This window comes from Carica papaya, chromosome 3 (genome assembly GCF_054855325.1).
Source record: "Carica papaya isolate Zhongbai chromosome 3, ASM5485532v1, whole genome shotgun sequence".
Lineage (NCBI taxonomy): Eukaryota > Viridiplantae > Streptophyta > Magnoliopsida > Brassicales > Caricaceae > Carica > Carica papaya.
In genome coordinates, this window is record NC_142311.1 from 708,462 (window position 1) to 736,425 (window position 27,964).

At 35.3% G+C, this 27,964-nt stretch overlaps 5 protein-coding genes across 21 annotated transcripts; 1 reads left to right on the forward strand and 4 right to left on the reverse strand.

Annotated features, from left to right (window-relative positions):
• Positions 1-151: 151 nt before the first annotated feature.
• Positions 152-6,432, reverse strand: LOC110825914 (Ribosomal L18p/L5e family protein). 5 transcript variants are annotated; one of them, XM_022056460.2, is made up of 4 exons: positions 5,219-5,353; positions 2,091-2,161; positions 882-989; positions 152-797 (listed from the first exon to the last, which is right to left on the reverse strand). In XM_022056460.2, exon 4 carries the CDS (start codon positions 793-795, stop codon positions 451-453), a length of 345 nt encoding a protein of 114 aa, XP_021912152.1. In that variant the 5' UTR covers positions 796-797; positions 882-989; positions 2,091-2,161; positions 5,219-5,353; the 3' UTR covers positions 152-450. The 5 variants fall into 5 exon arrangements, with proteins under 5 accessions (XP_021912152.1, XP_021912149.1, XP_021912150.1 ...); XM_022056457.2 differs by lacking the exons at positions 882-989; positions 2,091-2,161 and adding an exon at positions 6,353-6,432 and having other exon boundaries at positions 5,219-5,652; XM_022056458.2 differs by lacking the exon at positions 882-989 and having other exon boundaries at positions 5,219-5,349.
• Positions 6,401-8,566, reverse strand: LOC110825916 (large ribosomal subunit protein eL22z). Of its 3 annotated transcripts, XM_022056463.2 has the most exons (4): positions 8,408-8,525; positions 8,132-8,299; positions 7,482-7,724; positions 6,401-6,693 (listed from the first exon to the last, which is right to left on the reverse strand). In XM_022056463.2, exons 3-4 carry the CDS (start codon positions 7,709-7,711, stop codon positions 6,549-6,551), a joined length of 375 nt encoding a protein of 124 aa, XP_021912155.1. In that variant the 5' UTR covers positions 7,712-7,724; positions 8,132-8,299; positions 8,408-8,525; the 3' UTR covers positions 6,401-6,548. The 3 variants fall into 3 exon arrangements, with proteins under 3 accessions (XP_021912155.1, XP_021912153.1, XP_021912154.1); XM_022056461.2 differs by lacking the exon at positions 8,132-8,299 and having other exon boundaries at positions 8,408-8,566; XM_022056462.2 differs by lacking the exon at positions 8,132-8,299 and having other exon boundaries at positions 7,482-7,721; positions 8,408-8,558.
• A 500-nt stretch (positions 8,567-9,066) lies between these two features.
• Positions 9,067-12,526, reverse strand: LOC110825917 (uncharacterized). Its single transcript, XM_022056464.2, has 4 exons — positions 12,340-12,526; positions 11,001-11,085; positions 10,828-10,918; positions 9,067-9,428 (listed from the first exon to the last, which is right to left on the reverse strand). Exons 2-4 carry the CDS (start codon positions 11,068-11,070, stop codon positions 9,293-9,295), a joined length of 297 nt encoding a protein of 98 aa, XP_021912156.1. The 5' UTR covers positions 11,071-11,085; positions 12,340-12,526; the 3' UTR covers positions 9,067-9,292.
• Positions 12,527-13,386: 860 nt separating this feature from the next.
• Positions 13,387-21,303, forward strand: SR30 (SERINE-ARGININE PROTEIN 30). Of its 11 annotated transcripts, none has more exons than XR_002541944.2 (15): positions 13,387-13,541; positions 13,724-13,815; positions 15,101-15,166; positions 15,605-15,679; positions 15,773-15,878; positions 15,962-16,008; positions 16,103-16,160; positions 17,713-17,762; positions 17,869-17,925; positions 18,007-18,125; positions 18,210-18,314; positions 19,856-19,944; positions 20,649-20,682; positions 20,835-20,918; positions 21,030-21,303. XR_002541944.2 is itself a non-coding variant. In XM_022056449.2 (14 exons), the coding sequence occupies exons 2-14, from the start codon at positions 13,729-13,731 to the stop codon at positions 21,042-21,044; spliced, it is 906 nt and encodes a 301-aa protein (XP_021912141.1). In that variant the 5' UTR covers positions 13,387-13,541; positions 13,724-13,728; the 3' UTR covers positions 21,045-21,303. The 11 variants fall into 11 exon arrangements, 3 of the variants coding, with proteins under 3 accessions (XP_021912141.1, XP_088070956.1, XP_088070957.1); XR_015817521.1 differs by lacking the exon at positions 13,387-13,541 and adding an exon at positions 13,620-13,642 and having other exon boundaries at positions 19,856-20,442; positions 20,551-20,682; XM_022056449.2 differs by lacking the exon at positions 19,856-19,944 and having other exon boundaries at positions 20,832-20,918.
• Positions 21,304-22,113: 810 nt separating this feature from the next.
• On the reverse strand, positions 22,114-27,751 carry LOC110825908 (RING/U-box superfamily protein). The gene is made up of 6 exons (XM_022056448.2): positions 27,150-27,751; positions 25,317-25,486; positions 24,374-24,429; positions 23,551-23,576; positions 23,071-23,458; positions 22,114-22,832 (listed from the first exon to the last, which is right to left on the reverse strand). Exons 1-6 carry the CDS (start codon positions 27,346-27,348, stop codon positions 22,361-22,363), a joined length of 1,311 nt encoding a protein of 436 aa, XP_021912140.1. The 5' UTR covers positions 27,349-27,751; the 3' UTR covers positions 22,114-22,360.
• Between the last annotated feature and the right edge of the window lie 213 nt (positions 27,752-27,964).

Below are 27,964 nucleotides of genomic sequence, written 5' to 3' on the forward strand. Positions count from 1 at the left end.
GGGGATATTTGATACACCCGTGCGGGAATTATCTCTTACCTCCAAGACGAGTTCCAACAAGATAACGTAGGTTGGCAATTTACTTGTCTCCTTTTCGAATTCGATAATAAAATGGTTGAATTTAAAACAAAATAGTTGCTAAGTAACTAGATTGATGTAAACATGGACTTAATATTTTCTTTGTAGTCATTGGAGCTCGTAAAATCCATACAAGCTCTTGCAGATTTTGGTAAGGTCTTTCGCTAGGGAATAGATGAAGCACTACCACTGTGTATCTCTGTCTCGAGATGTAAAAGAAAACTGTCTCGCAATATTCCCAGAATAAAAATGGTAGGGACGAGTTATTACGTAGACGACACACTACCACTCTTATCTCTTTCTCAAGATGTTAAAGAAAACTGTCTTGCAATCCTCCCGGAATAAAAATGGTAGGGGTGAGTTATTACATACTTAGAGCAACTTGACACCAGCTTCCTTTAAGGAATCAATAACAGCTTTGACCTTGCCATGATACTTCTGCTCCCTCTTCAAGAAAACAGAAACAGCAGGAATGTCATTTTGCAATAGCCGCTCCCCAAGTATCTTTCCGATCTTTGCAGCAGCTGCCACATCTCGTGTAGATCCCATGCTGCCCCTCAAGGCTTTCTCCTGAGAACTTGCTGAAGACGCTACTGTCGCAGTTGGTGAATGGATTACTTGGGCATGCACAAACTTATTCGTGAAGTGCATCTTCAGCACATAAGGTTTGAGAAAGTGTAAAATCCTTGGTGGCCTAACTGGTGGAGGAATAACCATATCTACATCGAAAGTCACATGTCAATAGGGACATGCATGTAGTTGAATATTACTTTAAAGCTCAGTTAAGAAACTCGCAACCTTACAAGGTGAGTAAAAGGAAAGACTTGTGATGTTCCTGTCCTAATCCAACCAACCAGATTCCTTTGCTAATTCAAAACCAGATCTAAACTTCATCCATCCAAAGAATTGATCTATAAAGATCCAAATCAGTTTTTGGTCTTATAATGATATGAGAAAAGATTAGCTTGGATTAAAAGTCAAATCACCACTAAGATTTCAAATGCAGTCTTTTTCCTAAACTGCCAGAACCATTACCCATAACAATATGAACTTTGTGAACACGAATCTATCACAATTCCCCAAAAAATATCTTCAAAAAGCCTATGTAAGCAAGACAGATTAATGACTCGCACCAGTAATAGCATAGAGAAGTTTGAATGATATGAAAAGGATGTTGAGATATTGAGAATGAAGTAGAAAAAACAATTTTATGCAAGAGCAATATACGAGAAACAAACAGGAACTTTTCGTTTCAAAATATGCAAATAAATATGATCTTAGTTTTTATTATCTCCTAATAGATTTCATATTTCTTCCATTTAACAAATGGGTGGATTTGAAAATGAATTACATGTAAATTCTGAGTTTGTTAGGAACATGGTACCAATATGATTCCCAATATAGCTAAATGCTAAAAGATGGTAACTCAAAAAATTAGTCCAAGTGGAAAATAGATGAGATAAGAACAACAGGGAGCAGCAGCTCTTGCAAAGATACCAATGAACTGTAAGGTGTCAGAATTACTTATTTTTAACGAGCAAACTCTTCTAAATAGAAAGATAAATAGTTATCAATACGCAAATTCTCAAGACCTTCCATCGTAAATTTACAGAAGGAAACCTTATACACTGCTACTTCCATGAAATATAAATCAAACAATTTTTACTTCCTATTTTCACATAATTATTCATCTATGGACCAGCAAACTAGCAACAACGCAAAGGCTTTGTTTTCTATTAAGCATTTCGTCGAACACTTTGGATGCGAGACCCAATCTAATCAACAATCAACCACATCAACGCGCACACACCACAATCCCCATTGACACATGAACAAAAACCCGAACTGGGAATTTCCCAAAGAAACAAAGAAAGAAACCTTTTGGTTACCGAGAAAATCCGGTAGAAAGTCTAACCAATATGTCTACCTACTGAGACTCGTGATCAATAAACTAAATAAGATACTTGAAGAACGAAGCAAAAAATGAAAAGTTCAAGCTTAGCGTAGTTTACCTGAACACTTTCACTTCCAGTCGTCTTAGTTTCTTTCTCCCTTTCGAGCGACGATCACCCACAGTCCGATTCTTGTAGTAAGATTGAGATCGCCACCATGAATCGGATATGTAAAATTTAACTTGCGAGATTCATAAATTTATTTGTCTATGCAGACTGGTAAAAAAACTATTGGCCTGCGTAGTAAAATCTTGAATCTAGGCCCAACTAATTTAGGGCTAAATAGATACTAAACCCTAATTTTCAAGTCTTCCGATTTAAATTGGCCATTCGAATGTTAATATCAGGCCCATAAGGAAGACCCGGCCCATGATTTAAAGAGCATGGGGGACCCATAATTGAATAAATAATAATTTACTACCCAATAAAATTCTTTGGATATAATTTTATGTTACATTAAATATGTTAAAATTATATCTTATTATTATCTTAATTAATTTTTTATTATATGGTTTAATAATATATTAATTAAATACTAATATTTATTATGAATATAATAAAAAAAAATATAAAATGTCAAATATTAAGAAGTAAAATAGAGAAATATATGTTATTAATTTTGGGTAGTTCAAATATTAAATGTCAGTGTGTACCGGGACCTCGAGATGGGTGATTTGCGTGTGCAAAACACTCACATCGAATTTTCCCTCTTTCTCATCTGACCTGATTATTCCTGTCGTCCCTCAATTCAATTTATTCCAATTAATTATTTCACGTTACATTTTATGACGTCATAAATTTCGTAATAAATTAATAAAATTTAAATAAATTATTGTAGTTTCGAATATAAATCGATTTTTATAACAAACTTTACGTCGTCGTTTTAGGTTTTTGAATAAATTTCACTAAATATTCGAATTTGCTTCGGTCAACACCCAAATGGCTGCTGACTCATTTTTTTTTCTCTTTCCCTCTGTCAAGAGTCAAGAAGACAAATCTTGCAGATAGCAGAGCCGCCCAGGTTTGTCGCGAAAGAAAGAAGAAAAATACCAAATTAACTTGACATATACACCATATATATGTATATATATGTATACACACACACACACACACACATATATATATATATATATATTACGCCACCTACTGGATATTTTTTAACTAGCCTTCAACTAATTCTTCATTCCCATCTGTCTCGACAATCAACCCCTATGACCATCCAATTTCGCACTCTACCATATGATCAGAGTATTTACATATAATCGTATACGTATATTTTGTTTATGTAAGTATGAATAATACATGGAAACTGCAGAGGCAGCACTTAAAAGTCACTATTTGCACGAGGCCGTACAGCAGAGATTGGTAAAGCAACGGGCTCTTTCCACTAATAATATGTACGTATGTGTTCTCCTAATGAATATGATCAGAATATCATATACATTATGCTGCTAATTATATATCTATATATATATATGTATGTATATACATGATACTAGCAAGAACTGAATAAATGTAGAATGGAGGTTGTAAGTGGATAATTCATTGCAACACCATACATTACCCACTTAATCCTCTCTCCCTAATATTCTTTTAAAAAACATTTAGTGTGTGTGTATATATATATATGTAGTCATATATATATATATATATTCGATATGTATACAGCTTGTTGCGATTGTACAACTAGCTTGAAGGAAAAGAACAAGGTCTTACAGATGGAGATGGTACTGCTAAAAAACATGCATGTGCCCTCACCTGCAAATTCGTGTACATAATATATAGATATATTATGTACTAGTGTAGTAAGAATATGAGAAATGGAACTAGTAACTTACCCGAACAACCGGTTTTATATATACATATATATATGTATATATATATATATATATGCCGCAAGTGCAGAGTTGTTGCATGTATGACAGGAGAATGAAGAGTTGCAGGGTGAGGAACCCATGTTGGAGAAGGGGAGCACGTGCAATGCAGGTGTCAATATCTAGCCTTTGCACGTGCCCTGCTTCTCCAACAAGAGCTTCCCATCCACATTATATACAATCATACACACACATATATATACACACACACAGACGCGTACATAACCCATGTATATATGCATTCCTCTGTTGAGTAATTTTCTCGGGCATATATACATATACATATATGAGAAGCTAAAGCAGGGTATTGGTGCGTATATATATATATATACACACACACACACAGAGAAGAAGCTCTGCAAGATTTGTGTCAGGAGAGAGAAATAAAGAAAATGGTTAATTAATAGATTGAGTCTTGAAGTGGGCATTCTTTAAAGAATGACAAAATTAATTATTTGATTCATAATGTTGCTGTGTAGAAAATGAAAGGCCATGGCCTTCCTAATTAATGAATGTACTCTATACATACATACATATATATATATATATATACATATACCATCTTCGTTTTTTTTTGAATTCCCTTCAAATAATATAAATTTTAGTAACTATCATATAGTTTATAAAAATAATTTTTGATTCAATTTTATTAAAACTTTAATCGTTTTGTAATTAAATTAAATGGAAACTTCATACCCATCCCATAAATATCACTCTCCATAACCTAGATATTCAATATATACATATATATATATATGTTTGTGTGTGTGTGTGTGTGTGTTGTATGGCTATGTATACTAGTCTTGTCCAATTAATTTGAGTAAAGAAGTTACACAAAAAACACAAAGTCCATGTGGAGAGCTCCTGTAACATGTGATTGGAACGTGCAGCAAAGAAAACTGAGCTTCCACATTAATTGTCATGAAAAGAAAAATAATTAATCAGACAGATGTGTGGAGTGCAATTCCACTTATAGATTTGACCTTGAGTTTGACATTTTGTCCAGTGAATCTTATCCTTTGCCGGCTTAACCAGGGATTTACATCACCCTAAAGTTGAGTTACTGACAGTTTTGAGTTTTGACCAAACAACTATATTAAACTTGAGCTCTGTAACTATAGTATATTCAGGGTGTAATATATAAAAATCTAAGAAATAATAGCTACCCAGAACCCAAAATTGTGTGTCTGAGATCTGGGATGAAACAAGTTTTGTACCCCCTATCAATTACCCACTGGCAGGTTCAATTTCCAAGTAATTGTAATTCAATGTTAACAATAACTAGTTAATTAATGATTGAATAATGACCCATACCTTCTGTGTTTACTTGTGTGTTGGGGGGTGAGTTTTGAGGAGAGTACCTGCCGCCAAACAGACTACACCAGCTTCTCTTCACCCAGATCATCTTTCCTTTCTTTTCCATCTCATCATCCATATTTTTACAGTTAAAAAGTAAAAAATGAGTATAGATATGGTAAAAAAAATGGAGGAATTAAAGACTGGGGGGGGGGGGTGAGAAAATGAATTATGAGGGTAAATAATTAAAGAGTGAAAGAGACATAGCTTATAGCAAATACAAATAGCGAGGAAAGATGTAAGCAATTGCACGTTTGGGTTGCGTGTTGGAGCCACTCAGTGTTATTTCATGGCATGCTTCATATTTTATTGTTGGTTTTGCAGAGACCAGGGAGAGTCCCTATGTAGATTTGATTCTCCATTTTTGGTACCCCATCACTGCTTATTGTGTTCTAAGAGAGAGAAAGAGATAGGTATTATTTTTTAACCCTGGGTTTGAAATTTCTCAGAATTTATCCTGAGTTAATTCTGGTAATAAATGTATATACTCTTTAAGTTGTATTTACTATTTTCAGAACATTAATCTAATCTTAAGTTGTGTTTCCAAACTTTAGATAGTTAAATCTGAAGTTTTTTTTCTCACATTTGGAATCAATACATGGATATACCATGTATTGGAAACAATAATATGAACAGTAATCAATTAAAAAGCAAATCCTACAAAGTGTTTATATCGTTATGCCATATCTGTTTTGATTCTGCAACTAAAAAGAAACAGACATGAAAAACTAGAAGATTCCTTGAACTGTGATTAGTAGTTCATAACTACTGGTTTCCATATCAATTTCAACCTACAAGCCTAAAAAGAAGAGAAACTATGATATTTGGGAAGCTCAACAATTTCAGTATAGGTCTATACCTTTAAACTTTAAGATAATAATAGTCTAACAATGACTTGCGATGTCACCATTGATTACCGTCTAAACTTACTGATTTAATTTGAAATGTTACTGAAATATGAAATCTTAACTGAGATTAACCAGAGGTATGGTGTTTCCTTAGGCACCATATTAGAACCCTATTAAGATTGATTCAATAATCACCAGATAGTCCCAAATTTGAAAAGCTAAAGCATGGAGAGATCCAAGTTACTTCATTTAGTAGAGCAACTCTTCTATATCCCGCATTGCAACAACAGCATCAGTGCAAGATCTTCAATTCAATAAACAAAATTGTAAAACCACAATAGTTCCATAAATATAAAGTTTGAATCACATAACTAAAAACTAAACAACCCATATTTCAAAATAAGGTAAAACAAAGTTGTTGAGTAAAACAGTTATAACTTTCAATCCTCTTCTTCCCCTTCATTCTCATCAATGTTGAAGTACCTCAACTCATAAACACCGCGGTCCTTGTTCGATGCAACAACTCGGAGCCAGTCTCGCACATTGTGCTTCTTCAAATATTTCTTAGCCAAGTACTTAAGATACCTGAACAAGCAGAAGTTGCAGGAAATGAGAACTGTAAACAATCCATGTATATTATCCTTATGTATAAGGCAGCCAGCCTATAATTAACAAAGAAATGACAGACAATCTATAAGTAAACGCTGATCTTCAACAAATGGGCCAGTACACATTCCCCAGTATTTCAAGTTCAGCAAAGAACAAAAATATACCTCATTAGTTCCTCTAGTCCTTTGAAGATTTTAATTACAAACGTTTTAACAGTTATCCACTAAATTAGGAATAGAAAGGTGGCTAAACCTCTATTTTTAACCTCTAAATAAAATCAACTCAAGTAAGATTTGTATGCTTCAATTCTCATGCTACAATATTAATCTTTACCCAGTTCTTTACTTTTTTTTAAATAATACCCAATTCATTAACTGTCATAAATGCCTAGCCTTTGCATGCTATGAAGAAAATTACATGGCATTCATAACTTATGATTTACACTTCTATGTGATGTTTCAACATGAATTGCTTGTAGTACTATGTATTTAAAGGTTTTGTCAATTATTACTCAAACTATACAAATGAGATGATGAATCCCAACCCAATAACCCCTAGAACAGCAAGCAACTTACAACCCCTGATTACAGTTTTAAAACCAAGTAAAATTGATTTCATCTGAAGGAATTAATAATAATCGAATTTCTTTCTCAATTAAACATAAACAATGCAGTCACAGATCAACTTACAAAAATGTGAATCAAATAAGGGAACCTTGGCAAAGTTAGACCCTACCATATAACCAAGCAATTTATAAATTTTACCTCTTCGAGAACTGGCTCTCAGAAGTGACAATAATCTTGCCCTTTTCACGTGTAATAGTTATAACTTCACCAAGAGCACCGGCCTTTCCACCAACCTTGATCCTCTCCTGAAGAAACTTCTCAAGTGATGCAACATCCATGATTTTATCTTCTGCTGGCTTTGAACAATCAATGGTAAAACTGACACCCTTCTTCTTCCCCTTGGGTGCTCCTGCACTTCCTCGACTCATTTTCACTTATCTACTGCATTCATCAATAGCAAATCAATCAAGTTGATGAGAAAACCATTACCAGTTACACAGTTAACCTTCTATCCATATCAAACATAATTCACGTATGGTTTCGAACCGTGGTGTTTTGAACTCACAGGCAAAATTCTATTTGTGCCAACTACAACTGAGGGTATTTAATCATGCGGATAGTAGCAACAGTTCAAAACTTGTTTGATTGTGCAGAAAATACACGAAAAATAAAAAATTATCCTATAAAGCTAAATAAAATAATTTGATGTACTACACATCGCTACGGAGGTCCATCTAGTTCCTAATACATGAAGGAAACAAAGGCATATCTAAGTGTTAAGACCTAAATCTTTCTTCCTCCATGACATGAAAAAACCAAGACGACGTAAACGTACGAACTTAACAGACCTTTCTAGTTCAGCACATTTGACTTCACGAACCTACTAACCAAATGGAAAATAAAATCCCGCTTCTCTTCCCTAACTTCCTCAGCAGCCAAACAGGTGTGTGCTTGAACCAAAAGGAGACATACAGAAACTAAAAGGAAGTCATTGTTTTCTTATTTTCCTTCGTTTTCTGACAAATCAAACACATATAGAAACAGATACAACACTTAACCAACGCAACCGCGAGAGACAGAGTGCATTTCCGTATTTGCAGATGCGTAACAAGGATAGATCATACCTGTTGCTCCAACGAAAGTCGAAGATGTTGGAGGTGAGAAGACGTGCGCCGTCCGTGAGGAGAGGAAAACTAGAAGCAGGTTAGGGTTTAGGTTTTTAAAGCTTTGGTTTTGGGTTGGGTTGATGGACCATAATTTTGGTATATTGTCTATTGTCTATTGTCAATTCAATCACATGCGTTAGTTCTGTTGTAGTGATGCAGTTCAGTCAAAGCTGGTCTGGGCCGGGCCGGCCTGTCTAAATGGGCCGATTAGTTTTAACTAAGGTTGGCCCATCAAAAATTTTTCAATATTAATATTTTTCTTTGTTTTTAATATAAATTATTATTTTTTAAAATATTATCAATTTCAGGCTGCACTTATAGTCTAAGCAAGTTATAGTTTTTATTTTAATTTTTATAAATCTTTATCCCATAGTTTGTTTTTTCATTATTGTATGTAAAAATATTATATTTTGAAACTATTAGTTATAATTTATTATTTTTAATTTAGTTTATTTACAAGTCATTGATATACTGGTGTACCTATATATATCTATATATATATATATGAATCTCCAATTAAAATGGTCTTATATGAGTTATAATTACTTATTAGGAATCAAATTATTCATTGAATAAGATATCAGAAATCGTTTTATGCTAGGAAATAACACAATGAATTGGTAAGTTTGAACTGACTAAAATTGTATGCTCTCCTGTAAATTTCTGGTATTGACTTTAAATAACACAATGAATTGATAATATAGCGCCCAAAAAAGAGGGCCAAAGAAAGACAGACAGATGCCTGCTAGAAAATTTTTATTTCACTTCCATTGGTTCCCTTGTATGTTGTACGAAGATTTGCTTAGTCTTTATGTGAGTAGGTAACAACTGGGAGAATTTGCTTTAGTCCTTGTGTGAGTAGGTATCAACTGGTAAGAACTTAGCATAGCGATCAGTCTGCCCCACAGTTTTGTGTTCAAAATATTCGACGGCTGCGGCACCGGCAAGTGCAGCCAGTGTAAGGGCTTGGGCATGCAGCCTGAAATGAGACAATTAGCGGAACTGTTACCATACACTGAGAAGCGAATTTGTAGACATGAAAACAGTAATGTGACAATGCTAGAGGAGAAACAAAGGTCAAGAGCAAGTTATTGTAATGATACTCTGAGATGGTTTTGAATTATCCAGGGAGAAAAATTACGAAGACCCTTTTCAGTTCAAACAATTACCAGCTTACTGCAAAACAGTAAAAGAGAAGCAAACAATGAAAGGCTTTGAAGAACATTTTTCATGTCTGAGGTCGATATACAAATTCTGCGGACTTTTGCAACTGAAACAGAGACCCACATAAAATCAGTTTTTACCCTAAATCTATATGGATGATGTCTAGTCATTGTACTTTCAACTCAGCCATGAAGATACACCTGATAAGAGGTCTTATCAAACGAGAAAACCACTATATCCTTTGGCATTCTACCTAGCAGAGGCGTACAGTACAGGTTTCCATTTTTTCCCAGAAGATTAAACTTGAAAAGTCTAATTAACCCGTGGGAGGCTAGAATCTTCAAGACAAAAGAAACTCCTAAAATCAGAAAGCATTTGGGAAAAGAAACAAGGCGACTATACACTACCATTTCCCTTGGACAAATAAGATGCAGCTTGATCATCAAAAGTTTAGTTCAAGAGTCTTAAATGTTACATAAATTTACAATGCAAGTCATGACACATTAAGATGACCAATAAGTATCCTCTCAAAAAGAAGGAAAGAAAAAACAGAAGATACTCAATAAAAAGGGCTAAAATTATTGAATCATAACATAACCAGACAAGGATTATGTGCCTAGCCCACTAAGGAAATATGACAACCGTTCGTAATATATTGAAGAGACATGCACAAAGCTTCAGGATTCCCTTTATAAAAAGTATTAGATTTTTGAAACCTAGAAACACCTAAGCAGTGTCTAAAACCATACAACTTATGCTGATACAGAAATCAGTCAAAACAACAACTCTGCCTAATTTTACAAAGCAGACTGTTTTCTAAAAAACTAAAACCAAGCAATAATAAGAATATAGACACAGATCACAAAAAATACTTCAGCCTTTACAATGGAAAAAAAAATCCAAAAAGAGAAGTCAAAAAGTGCTTCAAAAATTCAAAGGAAATTTCTTCTTTTTAGAAAACCTTTAACCATCCACTACCCTTTCAGCTCAAGTCATGACAACTCTCTGGCTGGAGCTTATAAAAAATATAATAGAATAATGATAAACTTTTTTCTTTCCGCAAGATGTTTTCTTGTTCAATCAATTGAATCCCCAATTGCCAAATCCAAAGAAGATAACGTCAATATCATTAGGCGGTGATCATAAAACAAATCAAAGAGCAGAGAATGGTGAAAGAAATAAAGAACTAGAAAAAAAATGAATAAATAACATACCTAGCATGAATGATCCTGACGCTAGTTTTCATGCCGGGTTGAGACCAATTATATGCAATTGAGCCCGCAATACCGCTAAGCCATAAGCACCCTATGCAGACACGGCCAATTAACATAATAAAAAAAATCTGAAAACGAAAACGAAATGAAGTCAAGGAAGAAAGAAAAATTACCAACAGTTCTAAGCTTGTGTTCTGAGACCCATTCCCTTACAGCCTCAAATTTGCTCTTTGATTCCGCCATTGCAGATAGAGAAAACTGGAAATAGATTCGATGGTAGAGAACTAAGGTCAGCTTTGGGTTTGTAATGTTGAAGATTCAAATTAATTGTAATCTTATAGTGCTATGAGAAATGCCTAGCTTGGATTAAAAGTTAAATCCCCAACATTTTTTTTCTTTGGCAAATAAGAAAACTGCTAGAACCATTAGCCATAACCCATAAGAAATTTGTGAACATGTATGTGACACAATTTCCCAACAAAATACTTTCAAACGGCATATGTAAGCAAGGCAGATTAACGACTCAGATTAGTAATTGCCTAGAGCGGTTTGAATGATACACATATGATGTTAGGATATTGAGAACGAAATAGAAACAGATTTACGCAAGATAAATATATGCAAAACAAGCTGAAAATTTTCATTTGAAATATGCAAAAAAAAAAATCTCATTTGGGCTTAGCACATAGAGATTTCTAAATGACCTTAATTTTCAGTATCTCCTAATAGAATCTATATTTCTTCCACTTAACACATTGGTGGATTTGAAAATAAATTACATGTAAATTCTGAATTTCTCACGACGATGGTGTCAATATGGTTTCCAATGTTTACTAACGGGTGCTAACAACAAGACGAAGCAGCTCTTAAAAAGATGCCAATGAATTGTAAGGTGGCAGAATAACATATTAAAGAACATACTCCTCTAACTGGAAAGCTAAAATAGTTACTAATATGCGGATTTTTAGACATGCCATCATAAATGTACAGAAGGAAACCTGACAAACTGCCACCCCATGAAATATGAATCAGACAATTTTCACATAATTATTCATCAATCAAGGAAGCAAACTAACAACAACGAGAAGGCTTTGTTTCCTATTAAGCGTTTTGTCGAACGGTTTGGATACAAAACTTCAAACAGATTCTACGAAACAATACAAACACACGCGCACACACACCACGATCCACGTAGCATTTAAAGCGACTCAAAAACGAAAAAAAAAAAAAAAGAAAACAAATTGGGAATTCCCCCTCCCGAAGAAAACCGGTTTGGTTACCGAGAAAATCTGATAGAAAGTTTCACCAATATATCTTAGTACCAAGACTCGTAATCAATCAACTAAATAAGACAGTCGAAAAACGGAGGAGAGAATTCGTGTATGACTGAAGTTGACACGATGAATCCGATATCAAACTAAACAGGCCAGCGTTCTTGAATCTACGCCCAAAGTAAACCCTAATTTTCCTTCTAAAAGATTTCTTCTGGTGTATAAGAAGGGGAGATCATACCTGGTTGCTGTAAAGGAAATCGAAGAGGTTGGAAGGTGAGATAATGTGCGGCGTTTGCAGGGGAAACCAATAGATTCGACGATGGAGAATTTATATGGACTTTTCGGTTTGTAGTGTCGCACGTCTCCTTTTATATCAGAGAGAGAAAAGAGGAGAAAGCCAATCTGCTGGCGGCCATCAAAAAAACAGTGGGCGAGAGGGAGTCGTATTTGTATGCCGCGTTTAAAAAGTACTATTTGACGATCCAACAAAAGCCTGACACGTGGACATATCTCTGCCGTTAGTTTCGTGCAGCGGAATCTAAAGCTTCCAGCTCATGATGATAATCGCCGCTGATCTCTTTAGCGCATCGTGTTCGAAGGGTCTTTTGAATAAAGTGATTATATTATAATATATAGTTAGATTATAATTATAATATAAATAAGATAATAAAATATATAAATTTATTAATATTAATATAATATTAGTATGTTATATTATTGGCAATTAATTTTTTTAAAATTTGCTGTTAAATTACGTGGCTCAATTTAGTATCATATTGTACTATTATAATATTATTATATGTATGTATAATTATATATTTTGCACGTGCCCATGTGCAATAACAACACATTTAAAATAACGTAAATAGACAAAATCATTGTTTATGTAAGTTATAAAATTAAAAGGCGAGAAATTGACCGAATATGACATAATCTATTAAATAAATAAAATTACGTGGTACAAAATGATACAATATAGCATACCATAATATAAAATAATACAAAATTAAATAAATAAATTTATATTATGGCTTAGCAAACTTAATATATATTATAATATGTCGTTCTTCCACGGGAGCCGACACCTGTCTGCTTCAACAGCCACGTTAGGTGAAATTACTAAAAAGCCGCGTTCGTAAAGAAGTTTAAAGCGGGGTAAAATGGGAAACACAGGCTGTTTTTTAATCAGATTATATCGTAGCGGTAAAAAGATACGCTGTTAAGTTATTACCGTGCACCTTCAAGCACGTGATCCATTTTAAATCAGATTACATCGTGACGGTAAAAAGATACGCCGTAAGGTATTACTGTGCACCGTGAAGCACGTGATCCTTCCCTCATGTGTCCTCCTCTATAATCCCTCGCTTGAACTTGACGCCACATCCTTCTGGAATAATCTGTGTCGCTGACACGCCTCATTTCTCCTTTCGCGCAGCAAAGGTGAACCCTAATATTTCGTATTCTCTCTTTCACCATTAAATTTTTATTGTTTTAGTATCGTGGTTTATTATATATATATATGTTTTTTTTTGCTGAAATCGGTAATAATTACTGCTGTTTTTCTTCGATTATAAACGTTCAGTGGGGCTTTTTTGTTATAAAATTTTGTTCCATGGTTTTAGGGAAGATGAGTAGTCGCTCGAGCCGCACTCTGTACGTGGGGAATTTGCCTGGGGATATTCGTTTGAGAGAAGTGGAGGATCTGTTTTATAAGGTTTAATTAATGGCTTTTCTCTTTTCCCCCCGTTATTTTGCTGATTTTTTTTTCTCATTCCGAATAGCTCTAAAGTGGCATGTAAAAGTTGTACTCGAGGTTTATGTGTCTTTTCACAAGTGATTTTGACTTGTTAATTTCGTAGTATTCTATGCTGATGAAAGAAGCAATTCCGCTGTAAAATCTTTAATTTATTGAAATTAATGAGCCAGAAACGAAGATAAGCAAATTTGTTGTTTCAAATTTTTTTAAAAACCTTCATTTAGAGGATTAATCAATTAGTTGAGAAATTATAAATAGCCATCTTTGGAAGAAGATTCAGTTTAAAGATGATGCAGCATTTACAAAAAGGCTTGTTTGTCAAGTATATATGTTATTGATGGCTGTTGACTTTGGGGTACTGGAGCATCTCACTCTCAACTTTGAAATGTCGGTGGAGATGCTAAAACTGATTTGCACTGCTTATTTTTCTGGAAATTTCTTTCTATATTACATTTCGATACAAATGAGTTTTTCTCTTTCATGATTTCTATCTCAAGCACTGTGACTGTTTTTCTAGTTGGCTTTAAGATATTTGATTCACACTTTCTTTGCATGTATGTTATTCATTATTCATTTAAATTTATCATTGCGAGATGACTTTCAAAAAGGAGGAAAATATCTTGCTGAAGTAGAAGGGAAATTCATCCTGACAATTTTATTTAATGCATGCGGTTTCTTTATTTTTGGCTGTATCTGTGGTTCTCGTCTTGGCTGTGCTTCCTGATTTTGCCTTTGATATCTTCTTTCCTAACTAGAAAAAAGTTGTTGATTGTGAAATAATTAATCACAAAGAGATGCTTCAAGTTTTAACATTTTTGCTCAGCATTGAGGATAAATTGATTTAGTTTCTAGATATTAAGTTTTTTTAGAGGTCATCCATCCTGTCAGATGTTACTTGGCGCCTCTTTTGTAAATTTTTCTCTTATTATGTCCAAAAAATGAGGAATGAATAAATTTTGGATGCAAGCAGATGTTCCTAAAATTAATGTTTGTGGTAGTATCTATTCACATGTAGTTTGCTTCTAGGTGATTTCTGGTTCTCCACATATATATATATATATTTGGCTCTATTTTTTTGGGCATGACATGTATAGGGTGGAGGATATTAGACATGTCATAGATAGTCTTACTGATATCTAAATATCTGTTGTACATGAGTTCCACCCCCTTGGTGCCATAGCATTTTTTAATACTTTTTATTTCAAAAATATATATATTTTCCTAATATCTCTCCTCTTTGCAGTATGGACCTATTGTTGATGTTGACTTGAAGATCCCACCAAGGCCCCCAGGTTATGCTTTTGTTGAGGTGAGTGTATATTTCATAAAGTGAAGAGATTTACATGATATCTGGGAGGTTTTCTTCCCCCTTTAGAGTAATTTGTTATTGGAACCTGTTGGGATTATTACTATACCATTTTTTTTTTAATTAGAAAGTACAAGAATATATATTAACATGGTACCAACAAACGGGGGTACTACTCATTTACAAAAGCTTTACAATGTAGTTAGTGAATATATGACATCCCCAGGATCTACATTGCTAATCATGTCATGTCCTAGCAAACTAAATCCAAAATTATGCATCCACCTATCTCCCAAACTATACAAATCGGTCTCTTTACTCTCGAAAGCTCTAAAATTCCTCTATTTCCAAAGAACTTAAAAATGATCAAGGGAATAAGTTTAATTACTCTATCAATTTTTACATCCGTAATTTGATCCATAAACTCTTTATGCATTGCAGTTTCATGATGCTCGTGATGCAGAAGATGCTATTCGTGGTCGTGATGGTTATAATTTTGATGGTTATCGACTAAGAGTGAGTTGCTCATCATATGTGTCTCTATTTTGCTTAGAAAATTGTGATCATATTGTTCTTTTTTGTACTCATTTATGTTTTATTTCTCTTTAGGTTGAGCTTGCACATGGAGGGCGAAGACAGTCATCATCTGTTGATCGGTACAGCAGTTATAGTGGTAGCAGTGGTCGTGGGCCTTCCAGGCGCTCTGATTATCGGGGTATGTATTGCTTCAGGCATAGTTTGGTAGTTCAACAAAATGCTCTTTGTCAAATATTGATTTTGTGGTATTCTATGATGCAGTTCTGGTGACTGGGCTACCCCCATCTGCCTCTTGGCAGGACCTAAAGGTGAGCATTTAAAAGAAAAAGCACTCATTTGCTATATGCATATAATTCTATTTTGTCCTTAATATGATAATTTTTTATCATACTTAATTATTAGGATCACATGCGCAAAGCAGGGGATGTCTGTTTTTCTCAAGTGTTTCGTGATCGTGGTGGTAAGTGGGAACAATTTGGTGTAGCTGTTGTTTGCCTATGCTCTTTGGTTTGTGTTATTAGAAACTGTTACCAGGACTATTCAGTCAAGCAGAATACTTGTCTTATGATTGCTTCAACCATGGCATAGTGAAGCTTATATTGGGAGATTGTCTGGAGCATACTTCGTATCATTTACTATAAAAAACTAACTAATACCATATACATGTGTCCTCAATTTTTGTCAACATGACATAGGATATATATATTTTCAATCTATTAAACTTGTAAATTAATCATATTTTAAACACTAGATGAAACAATTATTTGCTTTACTGGATGTTTTTTGATAAATTTATTTCTGGATCAACTTGAAGAGAGGATAATGCTAAATGGGCTAAGTTTAGGTTGCCTTAATAGATTAGAAATTTTAATTCTTTTTAATATAAACTGTTTTAAATTTAGAAGTCTATTATTATAATTTTAGTAACTTTGAAATTTTATTCTTTATATTATTTAGTTTCTTATTGATATGACTAATATTATTTCCAAATCCTACTAGTATTTATATTTTGTAGTTTAATCCTATCAAGGAAATGTTACTTAAAAAGCTTTATATCTTTGTAATTTATTTTTTGAGACAAACTTCAGTTAATCAATAGAATATCTTGATAGTTTCTCAAATTTCTGGTGTTTTTCTGGTTATATGATGCAATCAAACTTTAACCATGATGCTCAAGACTTCTTAGATATAATGTTTGAGAAACCTAAGTTTGATGTGTAGTTTTTTGTTCTCAAATCCCTAGGTAGATAGATCAACCTTAAGTTGTCCTACTTTGGAGGGCTGAGAAGTTCTTCACAAATATAATATATTAGGTTACAGCATATCATGCAATCTCTTTGATGTAGGGTAATAAGGGTTTGATCTAAGTTTTCAAGGTAGTGAAAAAATAGAAGAAAGTTAATTAAAAAAAAAAGAATACTTCTCTAAGGATACAACAGAAACTCAGGACTAAAGGGAAGAAATATAAGGAACAGATCAAGCATTAGGTCAGAGAGAAGAAAATGCAGAGAATGAATCCCTAGTGCAATAATTCCCTATTCAGAGCTGTTCCCTGTTCTCTAGCAGCCTTTCAATAGGCACTAATTGTAATCACTGAGGAAATTATCTGAGGTCAAATCCTTAAAAAAAGAGTGTTATCATTTCAATGTTGCCTAATATAAAATCATTTTCATATAACTTCTTTTCATTCTCCATCATGTTAATTATGGATTTTTATGATCAGTTTTACTTGTTCAACAAAGTTGATTGGTCATAGGAGTTAATTTCAATTTATGATAAATTGAAGATGCAATAGCTGCTTGAGTGGCTGCAATTGTATGCTTAAGCTATTGAGTTGATCAACTTTGATATCAAAAGTTTTGGTTATAGATATCCAGATAAATTCGAATCACGTAAAATATGTTACTAATTACTTGTCTTCATTTGAAGCAGAAGTTGAATATACTGTTTTGCATAACAAAGGTGTTATTTGACAACTTACTCTCTATTTCCATCTGGAAATATCTTTGCAGGCATGACTGGAATAGTAGATTACACAAACCATGATGATATGAAATATGCTGTAAGTTATTTTGCCTGTGTGATGAGACTCGGGTTTAGTTTTGGTACTGTTTTTATGCGAACAGTTGCATATCTGCCAAATGATTTCGTCTGTTTTGGCTCTATAGATTAGGAAACTGGATGACTCTGAGTTTCGGAATGCATTTTCTCGGGCTTATATAAGGGTATGTGTCTTTGCTTTTTGGTTCAGTCTTGGACTTCATTCTTTCCATCGCATTAATTTTACTTGTACAATTACCTTGCAGGTGAGAGAGTATGATTCTAGCTACTCGAGGAGCCCTAGTCGCAGCCCATATGATTCAAGAAGCAGAAGCAGAAGCAGAAGTCGAAGTCGCAGCCGCAGCTATAGTGGCAGAAGCAAGAGGTCTTTTCAGTGTTTGCTATAAGGAAATTGAAATTGTTTGACTTTGATTGCTCTAAAAATATACTGATGTAAATCAACATGCAGCAAGTCTCCAAGGGCAAAATCTTCTCGTCGTTCTCGGTCTATTTCTCCTCCTAGATCCCTTTCTCCGCATTCTCGTTCGGGATCACCTCCTCGCTCTATGTCAAGGTATGAACTCATTGCAACTTTGCGTTGTCTGATTTATATGCCTCAGTTGCATATGGGAGCTCAAATTTATTATTTTTTCCTGGCAGTAATTGTTTTAGTTTCTATGGGTACTACATTTTCCTCTACCTCCCCCCTTTCTTCTTTAATGCCTTTTTTTTTTTCTCATTATGCCTTTTTGTGGTATGATGTCCTTTAGATTCCGTGCTCATTGTGGTGAGATGGATGGGATGCATCTAACATAAAATAAGGGTTGCTATAACTAGTTAGTCACCAGATACTGTTTGCCACTATTCATTTTGCTGCTTTCTCCCTGACCTGATATTGTCTGACAAGAAGCACTTTATCTGTTTTTCCAAAATCTTATATTTGTTAATTTTTGATGTGATGTTTGGGTTGCTATGTTGCGACCTTTATCTTCCTCATTTTTTGTCCCCATGTTTAGCAGGCTTGGACTTGTTTTACTTTCTTTGTGATGTTGACTACATGGAAACTGTTCATAGTTGTTTCTTAAATCTATCCTGTTGTGTGGTTATTTTTCTCCCATTTTTCCTTGAAATGGGATTCTTGTTGGACACCGTTTTTGCTCTTAATGTAGTTGCCAAGTAAATGTTGAATTTGTGAGAAAACGTTTACCTGTCATTCTTTTCTCAGGTTAAGGGATATATCCCTATAGGCTTTTTGGCATTATCGTCCGCCACCGAAATGTGCCTTAATTTTTTTTTTTTTTTTTGTATCAGTGGTTACTATTTGAAATTCCAGTGGTTTTCAAAGTATTTTGGTGTCTGATTAAGAAACTTTATTCAAACAGCACTTTTACTACTATCATGTTGCATCATGAAGTTGCTTTTTTTATATGGATGGCTGTTTTTATGCGGACAGAACAGTTAAATAAGGTCAAATTTGGCTTTACCTACTAATTTGGTAATTTTCAAGCCAAATCCAAGAAGTTCCATGTGCATAACTTGATTGAGGTTTATTTATGCAATTCTTCAAATGATCTCTTTTGATAAATGGCTTCAATTTCAAATAACTAGCTAATGTCTAGTGTTTTTCCCGTTTCATTTTCAAGCTCTTGAGCCGCATAATTTATGCATTTCTTAGAGCAGGATTATCATTTGATATTTTTAAAGCAAGTTTTTTCCCCTCTTGGCCTTATGATCCTTTCCCAGGCTGATTTTTTAGTCCAGTTTTCCTATTGCCTTTTGCCTCAAAAATTCCGGAATGGACAAGCAAACTAAATGATTTTCAATTGATTAATGCATTTTTTTAACAACTTTTCAATCTGACTTTCTTTTTGGAAAAAAAAAAAAAAGAGAGAAGATAGGCTGTTTTGAAAAAAAGTTTTTAAAGTATGCAACTTTGCAGGGATATGCCTAAATAAGAAGTAGCATACCCTTTTGTGTTTCAAAACTTTTTGGTGCTCATGAACTCTGTCCCAGAAAATTCATGTTTTGAAAACTGGAAGGATTAATTGAGGAAAGGTTTGTCAGTTGGCCCGTTATCATACCTTGTTTATGAGGGTTAACTTGTTTGCTTGCTAGATCTGGCTCTATGCGGCGACTTGGGGATTGGATGTTAGGAACTTGATGGGATGTGGTGCTCACGTACCTGTATCTCATTTATTGTGGAGGTAATGTTGTTGCTCTTGTCAGTGAGGGTTAACCTGTTTGTTTGCTAGATCTGGCTCTTGCTGCAACATGGGGATTGGATATTAGGGACTTGATGGGATTTGGTGTTCACATGCGTCATGCTTGTATCTCATATATTTTGGAGGTAATGTTACTTCTGTCAGTGGGCACCTGTGGAAAACCTTAAAATATTTCAATGCTAATATGTTATGCATGTGTGCCTATGAGTGTGATGGATCGGAGCAATCTAGATGGATTGGTGACATTGTCAAAGCTGGATTTCCCTGAACTAGATACTTTTGGTTGTACTACAAGGCACATACTTGCAGTAGGGGCAAAATAAGGACTTCTTCGACCTCTCTTTAACTTGTGTCCAGAATTCTTTGACTTGGTGATAAAGGTCGAGAGGATGTGATTCTCATTTCTGTGTTTATGGTGCTCTATTGGTTATTTGCCTTCTCTTTCTGGGTCCATTAGCTCTCAAGACCTGGTGGGGAAAGGTCAGCTGCCTTATCGTGCGGTTACAATTTTGAGATGTTGAATCTGATGCATTTCGTCAGTTGCTGCTAATTATTGATGATAATAGTCACTTCTTTAATTGTGCTTAGTCTGAGATCGAAGTGGCATTGAGGCTTTTGGATCAAAGGTTATAAAATAAAGGATTGTGCTGGATATTGAATTCAGTTGTTTCTGGCAATTTTTGCAGATCTCGTTCCAGATCGAAATCTCCACTTTCACCTGTAAGTCTTTACTAAATTCTTGTATTTAACATGTGTTTGACATCATTTTCGGAAAAAAAAAAAAGTGAGGCATCCTATTTGCCATAAGTACTATCTCGTTGCGTTTTTAATATTCATCAACTTGTGATGTTGCTGAATTTGCCATCAAGCAGCCGCGCAGCAAAGGTGCAAGTAAAAGTCCCAGGGAACGCAGTGCTAGCAGGAGCCGTAGCTTGTCTGAATCTCGTTCACCCTCTGTATAACCTCTGCTCTTTCAAGTTCTAATGATCTGTTTGCCCTCGTTGATTGTAGTTTGGATTCTTTTCAATTTTCTGTTACCGTTCTGATTGTGGTTATATGATGGACAGGTGAGGTCTGATTGATGGCAGCAATTGGGCGGAGTCCGCAATTATCATTGAGGATGTCTTGTAGTCATGTAAAACTTTATATTTGTAGACATTAGGGTTTAAAATAACTAGGAGTGCATCGTGTCTGCTCTTGTCGGACTGTATTTTGCATGCTGCAGATTATTATTAAAGGAACTTGATACAGAACCGCATTGTATCAAACTTGAATTGATCTTAGCTGCTAATCCTGCTTTAGTATATGGGTATGCGTGAATGTAGAAAATACATTTTGCTTTGTTGGTTTTAGTTTGTGGATGTGGGAAACAGAAATCTTTCTGTAAACCAATTTAAAGGCGCCTCGTATAATTCTCGTGGGATCTTGCTTGCTTTAAACCGTAATGGACTCTTGAGTAACAAACGAATGAATTAAATTTAAAGCTCATTTAGAATGCAAACCGTAGATGTAAACTTATAGACAGGCAGCTTCTGTTACTTCCAGAATAAAGTTTAGACAGAATATAGAGAAAGGTGTTCATTTAAAAAACAGTTGATACGCTTGCTCTGGCTTTAAAACCATCGTCCTCGTCTTCGACAAATTGGTGGTGTACCATTTCCCTCACAAATAGGAAGACACCCATATGTAAGGGTAGAGGAAGAAAACTCCATGAATCTTTCCTCAATTATCAGGTGTATAAACACCTCTATAGTTAAAAACAAACGGGTGCGCTTAGACAATCCGTTCATTTATCGATCAAATCTTCCCTCAAAAGCTGATGGTGAGAGTCTTTAAAGAAAAACCCCGAGTTCTTCGTTATAGCTAAAATGAAGATCTGCAAAATCTTTCTACATATGTGGCTCAGTTGGTAGAGAAGAGAGGTCCATAAACCCAGTGGGATATACCGTACCGGACTCTCTGTAGAACATTCACCTTATTTAGCAGTCAAGTTTCTATGCAGCCATAAACTGGACAAATTCCAATGCATGATTTATGCTTCTTCCTCATGATTTATGATTTATTCTTAAGCCCGAGTCTAGCACGATGATCCTGTATGACATGGCCATGTAATATGTTATGTATGTATGACGATGCATGCTCATATTAAACTTCTGTCCAACATGTGCATCTTATTTTATATCCTCAAAAGTGCAAAATAAGGGGAAGCGAAAGTCCATCACACCGCCATGTGGCTACCAAAATGATCGTTCTTCGGTGCCACTCAACAGTTTTTTTTGAGTCTTGTCAGGGTAGACAAGACTCCAAGCATTATATATCGTTTCTCAAGCATACATAACTTTTGTTCCAGTGACATTACTGGTAAGTTCGCTTCACTGAAATTAAGCATAAAGGAAGTTTATGACCGACTTTGCGATGACATCCTCTCGGATCCATGTCTTTGGCGGAAGCTGCTGGACCTCATGCCAGGATCTGAACCACCCCCAGGGAATGTACTCCAACCTGAATCTCTATCAACTTGGTTTATAGAAAATGATGGCAAGTGCTCCCTCTCCCATCCATGGAACCTAGTGTGTAAAGGATTTTCTGCCTCTTGGAAGTTACGGCTTGATGTACTTGATGGGACAAAATAAAATGCACCTGCATGATCAGACGATGAGGCTACTGGCCCTACTTGAGCGATACCTCTATTTGATCGTCTTGTACCAGAAATCATAGGTGAGCGAACAGCTGGAGAATTGCTAGGTTGCTGCTGTTGATAGTATGCCTGGAGAGCTTGTACTCTATCACGGGCACGGGCATTGGCATTGCTGCCTGGGTAAGGAGGAATCATTGAGGAAGCAGCGGAACTACCAGCTCTAGCACTTGAACTGCATTTATTACATGGAAACTAAGTCAATGTCACAATGATTAAAAGATCTCTCTGAGGCAAGTAAGTTGCCAAGTGTAAGAAATGTCAGCAACTCGTACACCATCTCCACTGATACAGAGATCAAACTAAAACAGACGTGCAATCTTTACCACTTCAAAGGATCCTGACCAATCTCAAATTTAAGAATACAGTCAACCAAGAATTCAGCAATTAGAAATAGATTTATCAAGGCATACCTGTGACCAAAAAGGAAGGGATGTACAAAGGATCCTGATCTCGGTACATCAGAGCTGGTCCTGGCAGATCTTTGAGGGACAGGTGGACCTGTAAGCTGCTCAGTGTTTCCCATTCGACTGCTGGATGAAGAGAACGGAGAATGGTGGTCCCACGTATGATAATGGAGATCCATGGCAGCAGGAAAACCATAGGAAGTAGCCATTTCACCAGGCATCGATGGACTAGTCCAGTGGTTGTTGAAATTGGAACTATCTGAAATACTTCCACTAGAATTTGAAGAAGAGGGATGAACTGGGCCAAAGTAAGCAATATAAGGACATGGGTGAGTAGCAGATGATACGGCTGTATGTTCGGCAAAGATAGCATGTTGTACCAAGTGGTCATGATCTGGATTACACAACAATATTCCTGTTAATTAATTTGGTTGCAGCACTCACCACCAAAACTAAAGGAAATGATCAGTTAGAGAATAATCTTACATGTGCTGGATGAAAATTCTCCATCCCTACAAATACAGAAAGATAAGAATGTCAGAACTAAGTGCATCATACTCGTATCAGTAATGAAAACCAAGAAAATACATCAAAATACTAAAAAGGAAAAGGAAAGGGGTGATTAGCTTAGCGAACTCTAAAGATTTCTCCACAGTTGATGTTACAACTATTTGCTTCAACCACTATGAAATTAAATGACAACTGTTACGACTCTTTCAAAGCAAGATTAAACATGACTTTTGGAAGATAAAAAGACACCTGCGAAAAGTTGTTAATCACCAAATTATTAACTACTTTCACTTAAGCTAAAAGTTGTTAATCACCAAAATCCTCCAGAAAGTTTCCTTAAACCGGTCTAAGATTTGTGGCCCTCAGAACTTACAAGACCTTGGCAAATACAGTAGAAATTAGCAATATCTCTATACCTCCTTCCTCCATTATTAATGAAGTACGTGCAATCAAGGATTAAGTAGAAGAGTCTCTTTCTGAGAGCTCTGTAAAAGTGTCTATTATACAAAACCAAGTATTTAATACTACATCCACCACCATTTCACTTTCAGGAACATGGCCCCAATATCATTATTTTAATTTGTAGTTACTGCTTGTTCTTAACCATCCTGTTTACGAATATCAATTGCTTATACTACCGTGCGAAATTAATGTCTTGTTGACATGCAATCATATAGGCATACGAATATTTGAAACAGACAAAGCACGAACTCCGTGACCACCAATTTCAGCATAGAAATTGAAGGAGAAAACAAGCCAGATGCAAAGATCTAATGTGGAGGATCAGGATCACGCTTACTCAAATGATGAAGGAAGCCTCGTTAAGCTAAATGGACACCAGTGAAATCCGAAAGACTGCAAAGCAATTTAAAGATAAAAGTATCAAGTCAATTTTCAAATTCGAAAAAATAAAGAACGTGAAGCATAAACTAAGAATTAAGACATTCAACTATTGTCCCGCACACCCACAAGAATATATTGCAGAACAGTCAAGAAAACTCCAAAAATACCTCTAATGCCACAAGAGATACTAGCAAATTCTTAAATTGAAGACCTCATGGAAGAAGAATTAAATTTCTCTTAAGAGGATCATTTGGTGTAACCTAACAATCAAGTTTTTATGGTTCACAGAAAATAGACTTATCCATGATTGAAAAAGTACTTCAAGAGACAAAAGAAAATTCTTTGGTTTTGACCAAATAATAGGAAGAAAAAGTATCACATGTTTGATTCAATCTGATTCTCTTACTCAAATTTCATGAATGGTTCTGTTTGCAATTTTGGAATCTAGAAACACCAGGCCTGACAGACCGAACTTAGGAAAACCACAAAGATTCTTGAAGGATTTGCAGCAAAACAGATGCTAGAATTCATTTAGCACCTTTTCACTATTTAATTTTTTCTTTCTGGGAGGGCTATAAAATCAGTTATACTACCCTCACTGTTGTTATCAAAAATTAAGTTTATCTGCTTTCTATCTACCATGAATGGGCATGCTGCATGAAAAACCAATGACAATAGAGGAGATAAATTAGATTTTCATCAGCTAAACATTGTTTTTGAATCAATTAGGAGCTTGTATAATATGGCCTAAAACGGGTAAAATGGGCAAGGTGTCACTATAATTTAAAATTCTACCATTTCAAACAGCATGAGATAAGATTTTCACACAAATTTTGTTTTGTTACTATTTCAGAATAGCCTAGACCATAAAGATTTTCATAGATAGTATGTTTCCTTACCATTTCTGAAGAGCCAAGATCATAAAGATCCTCATCATGAGTCCAATCATCCATGCTAAACTCAGGAAATGACCGATAACCATTTGCATAAAGCCATTGCCCTTTCTCAATTTTCCGGCAGTTAGGGCACTGCATCGCACCCTTCACATTAAAGGCTGAACCAATGCAATCTGAAGATGACACCCAAATATTAATCATAATCTGAAAATGTAAGTTTACGAGCAATACCGGTAGCTTATGAGTACAGGTTCATGGGGTAGATCAGCATCTACATTTTCCTTATAGAAAAAAGACTATTAAGAGCACAAGGGTATGCAGCCCAGCAAACGAAAATACAGAATTTACATTCTCCAAGAGGAGAGAAGATCAAAGAGATCCAAAATACCAACAACATCCGAGTTGGACTGCCCTTTAAGCAAAATACAAATAATTAAATGACATATGATCTCTAATCTCTTGAAGATGATTAGCATGTAGATAAAGAACGCTTTATCTCCAAAGAAAATGAAAATAATATGTACGAGGAAGCAGATTTTGAAGCTGGAGTAATCACTATGGAACAAATATATCAAGGAAAAACAACCACTATGATGACTAAGAAACATCTAAACTTCGATGGATCTAATTGGTAGCATCAGGCTTTACCCTGGAGTTGCTGCTTGCTGGCAGGGCATACCAAACCATGGATATAAAATAACTGAAATTTTGATAGCTGTGACTCAGGTACAGACTAGCATGCAAGCCCATATAATAAAGATCACATAGAAAGTTCACAGAGTGCGATTCCACGATTTAATAAAATTGAAATAATCAATCATTCTTTGAAACATTGATTTAATGTCACTCCATTGTCCCGTGAATCACCTCTGAACCCACCCACGTCTTCAACTTGTTTTGAAACTGAAACTAGTCAGCCACATGAAAAACCTAAATAAAGTATATGTACATGTGGCTGTTGCGAAAAGGAGAAAAATGAATCTAAACAAAGATTTTGTTCAAGTAGTTCAGTAACCGCCAATTGAATATTGCCAACGAAATTTCTCAAAAGTGGGCTTCCTGAGTAACCTAGGCACATGAGTCAACAGTTAAAGCCAAAAAATTCCAAAACATTTATTTCACTTCGTTTAGTATAACAGAACTCGACAGATCCAAGAAACCAATAACACAATCCATTTGAAGCTTGGAGCACTCTGCTTAGCTGCTGTCTTGTGTAACATCAGGATTCAGAATAGGACTTGCCCCGCCAAATCAGACAGGTATATGCCCAAATTCATTTAAGAAAAATTCTGGCTCCCATATGTAACTCTTATCCAATAGCAACATGGATCATCTTCAGAAACTAATTACATTCCAGAATTCAATGCAAATCTCAAATCAGCCATTGTAGATAGCAGGCAGAAAATGATAAACCAAACCAATTAACCCACATGACTAGAATGGGAGAATCTAACTTGAAAAAGCATTAACGTAATATCTTTTCCCTTGAAATGGCTTACTCTAGACAGAAAGGATTTTAAGCTTTGTACTCAGAAAATAGAAGTTCTTCTAATATATATATATATAGTTTATAGTTGTCATTATCAAGGCATCCTATAATGTTCAGATTCAATCTCGATGCTTTCCCCATCTTCATCACAAACGATTATCTTCCTCCCAAGGGGGGGGGGGGGGGGGGAGGAGAACCACCGAAATCGTAAATTGCAGACACGCAATACATCAAAATGATTAAGACCAAGCCCAGATCTCAATAATATCAACTAAAAACAAAAATCAAATCAGCCAGAAAACAAAATCCATTTCAGCTTCCAGCAGCGGTTCCTAAAATTAACTTACCCAGATGAAATTGGTGACCGCATTGAAGTTTAGCCCACGACCGATCCCCATTATCAGTGACGGTCTCGAGGCAAATCGAGCACGATACGGAGCCAAACGACTTACCTCCATTACCACAATCACCGCCGCCGCCGCCGCCGCCATCAGCATCGTCAACAAGCGCATCGTCATCGTTATGATTATTACTTCCTAACCCCATAATTAAAAACCAAACCAAACCAAACCAAACCAAAACCAAAACCAAAAAAATCAGGACCCGATAAATAAAAATGAGAACCCAAATCTCAAACCCTAAATTCTCTCCCCGGATAGCAAGAAAACGGAATCGTCTCGAATCTCCTCTTTCTCTGCAAATCGTACCAAAACGAGCTTTAAAAAGGATGATGGAGAAACTAAACGGGGCTCTTAATAAATTATCTTGAAGGGAGACCCGAATTGAATCAGAGGATTTGCTTTCGCAGCAAAAGACAGAGAGAAACGGAGAATAGATTTCGGGATATGGAAAATTTTCTTTCGATGATGAAATCGAAAATGGAAAATCGCTTCTCTCTCTCTTAAGTTGTGTCTGTGTCCCTCAAAAGCTGGATTTCGGGCCGTTGGATTTGGGGTGGGGGTTGGATTACTGTTGGGGAATATAATAACCGCTGTCCAAAATCATCTGATGGACGGCTCAGATTGTTTCTCAAGGATTAATTTTGGTTGACATTGGTTGTCCCTCGAGCATTTCCTTCTTTTCTTTTCTCTCTTTTTTCATTTTATTTATTTACTTTAGATTTTCTTGTTCAATAGTATTAATATTTAATTTAAAAATAAAT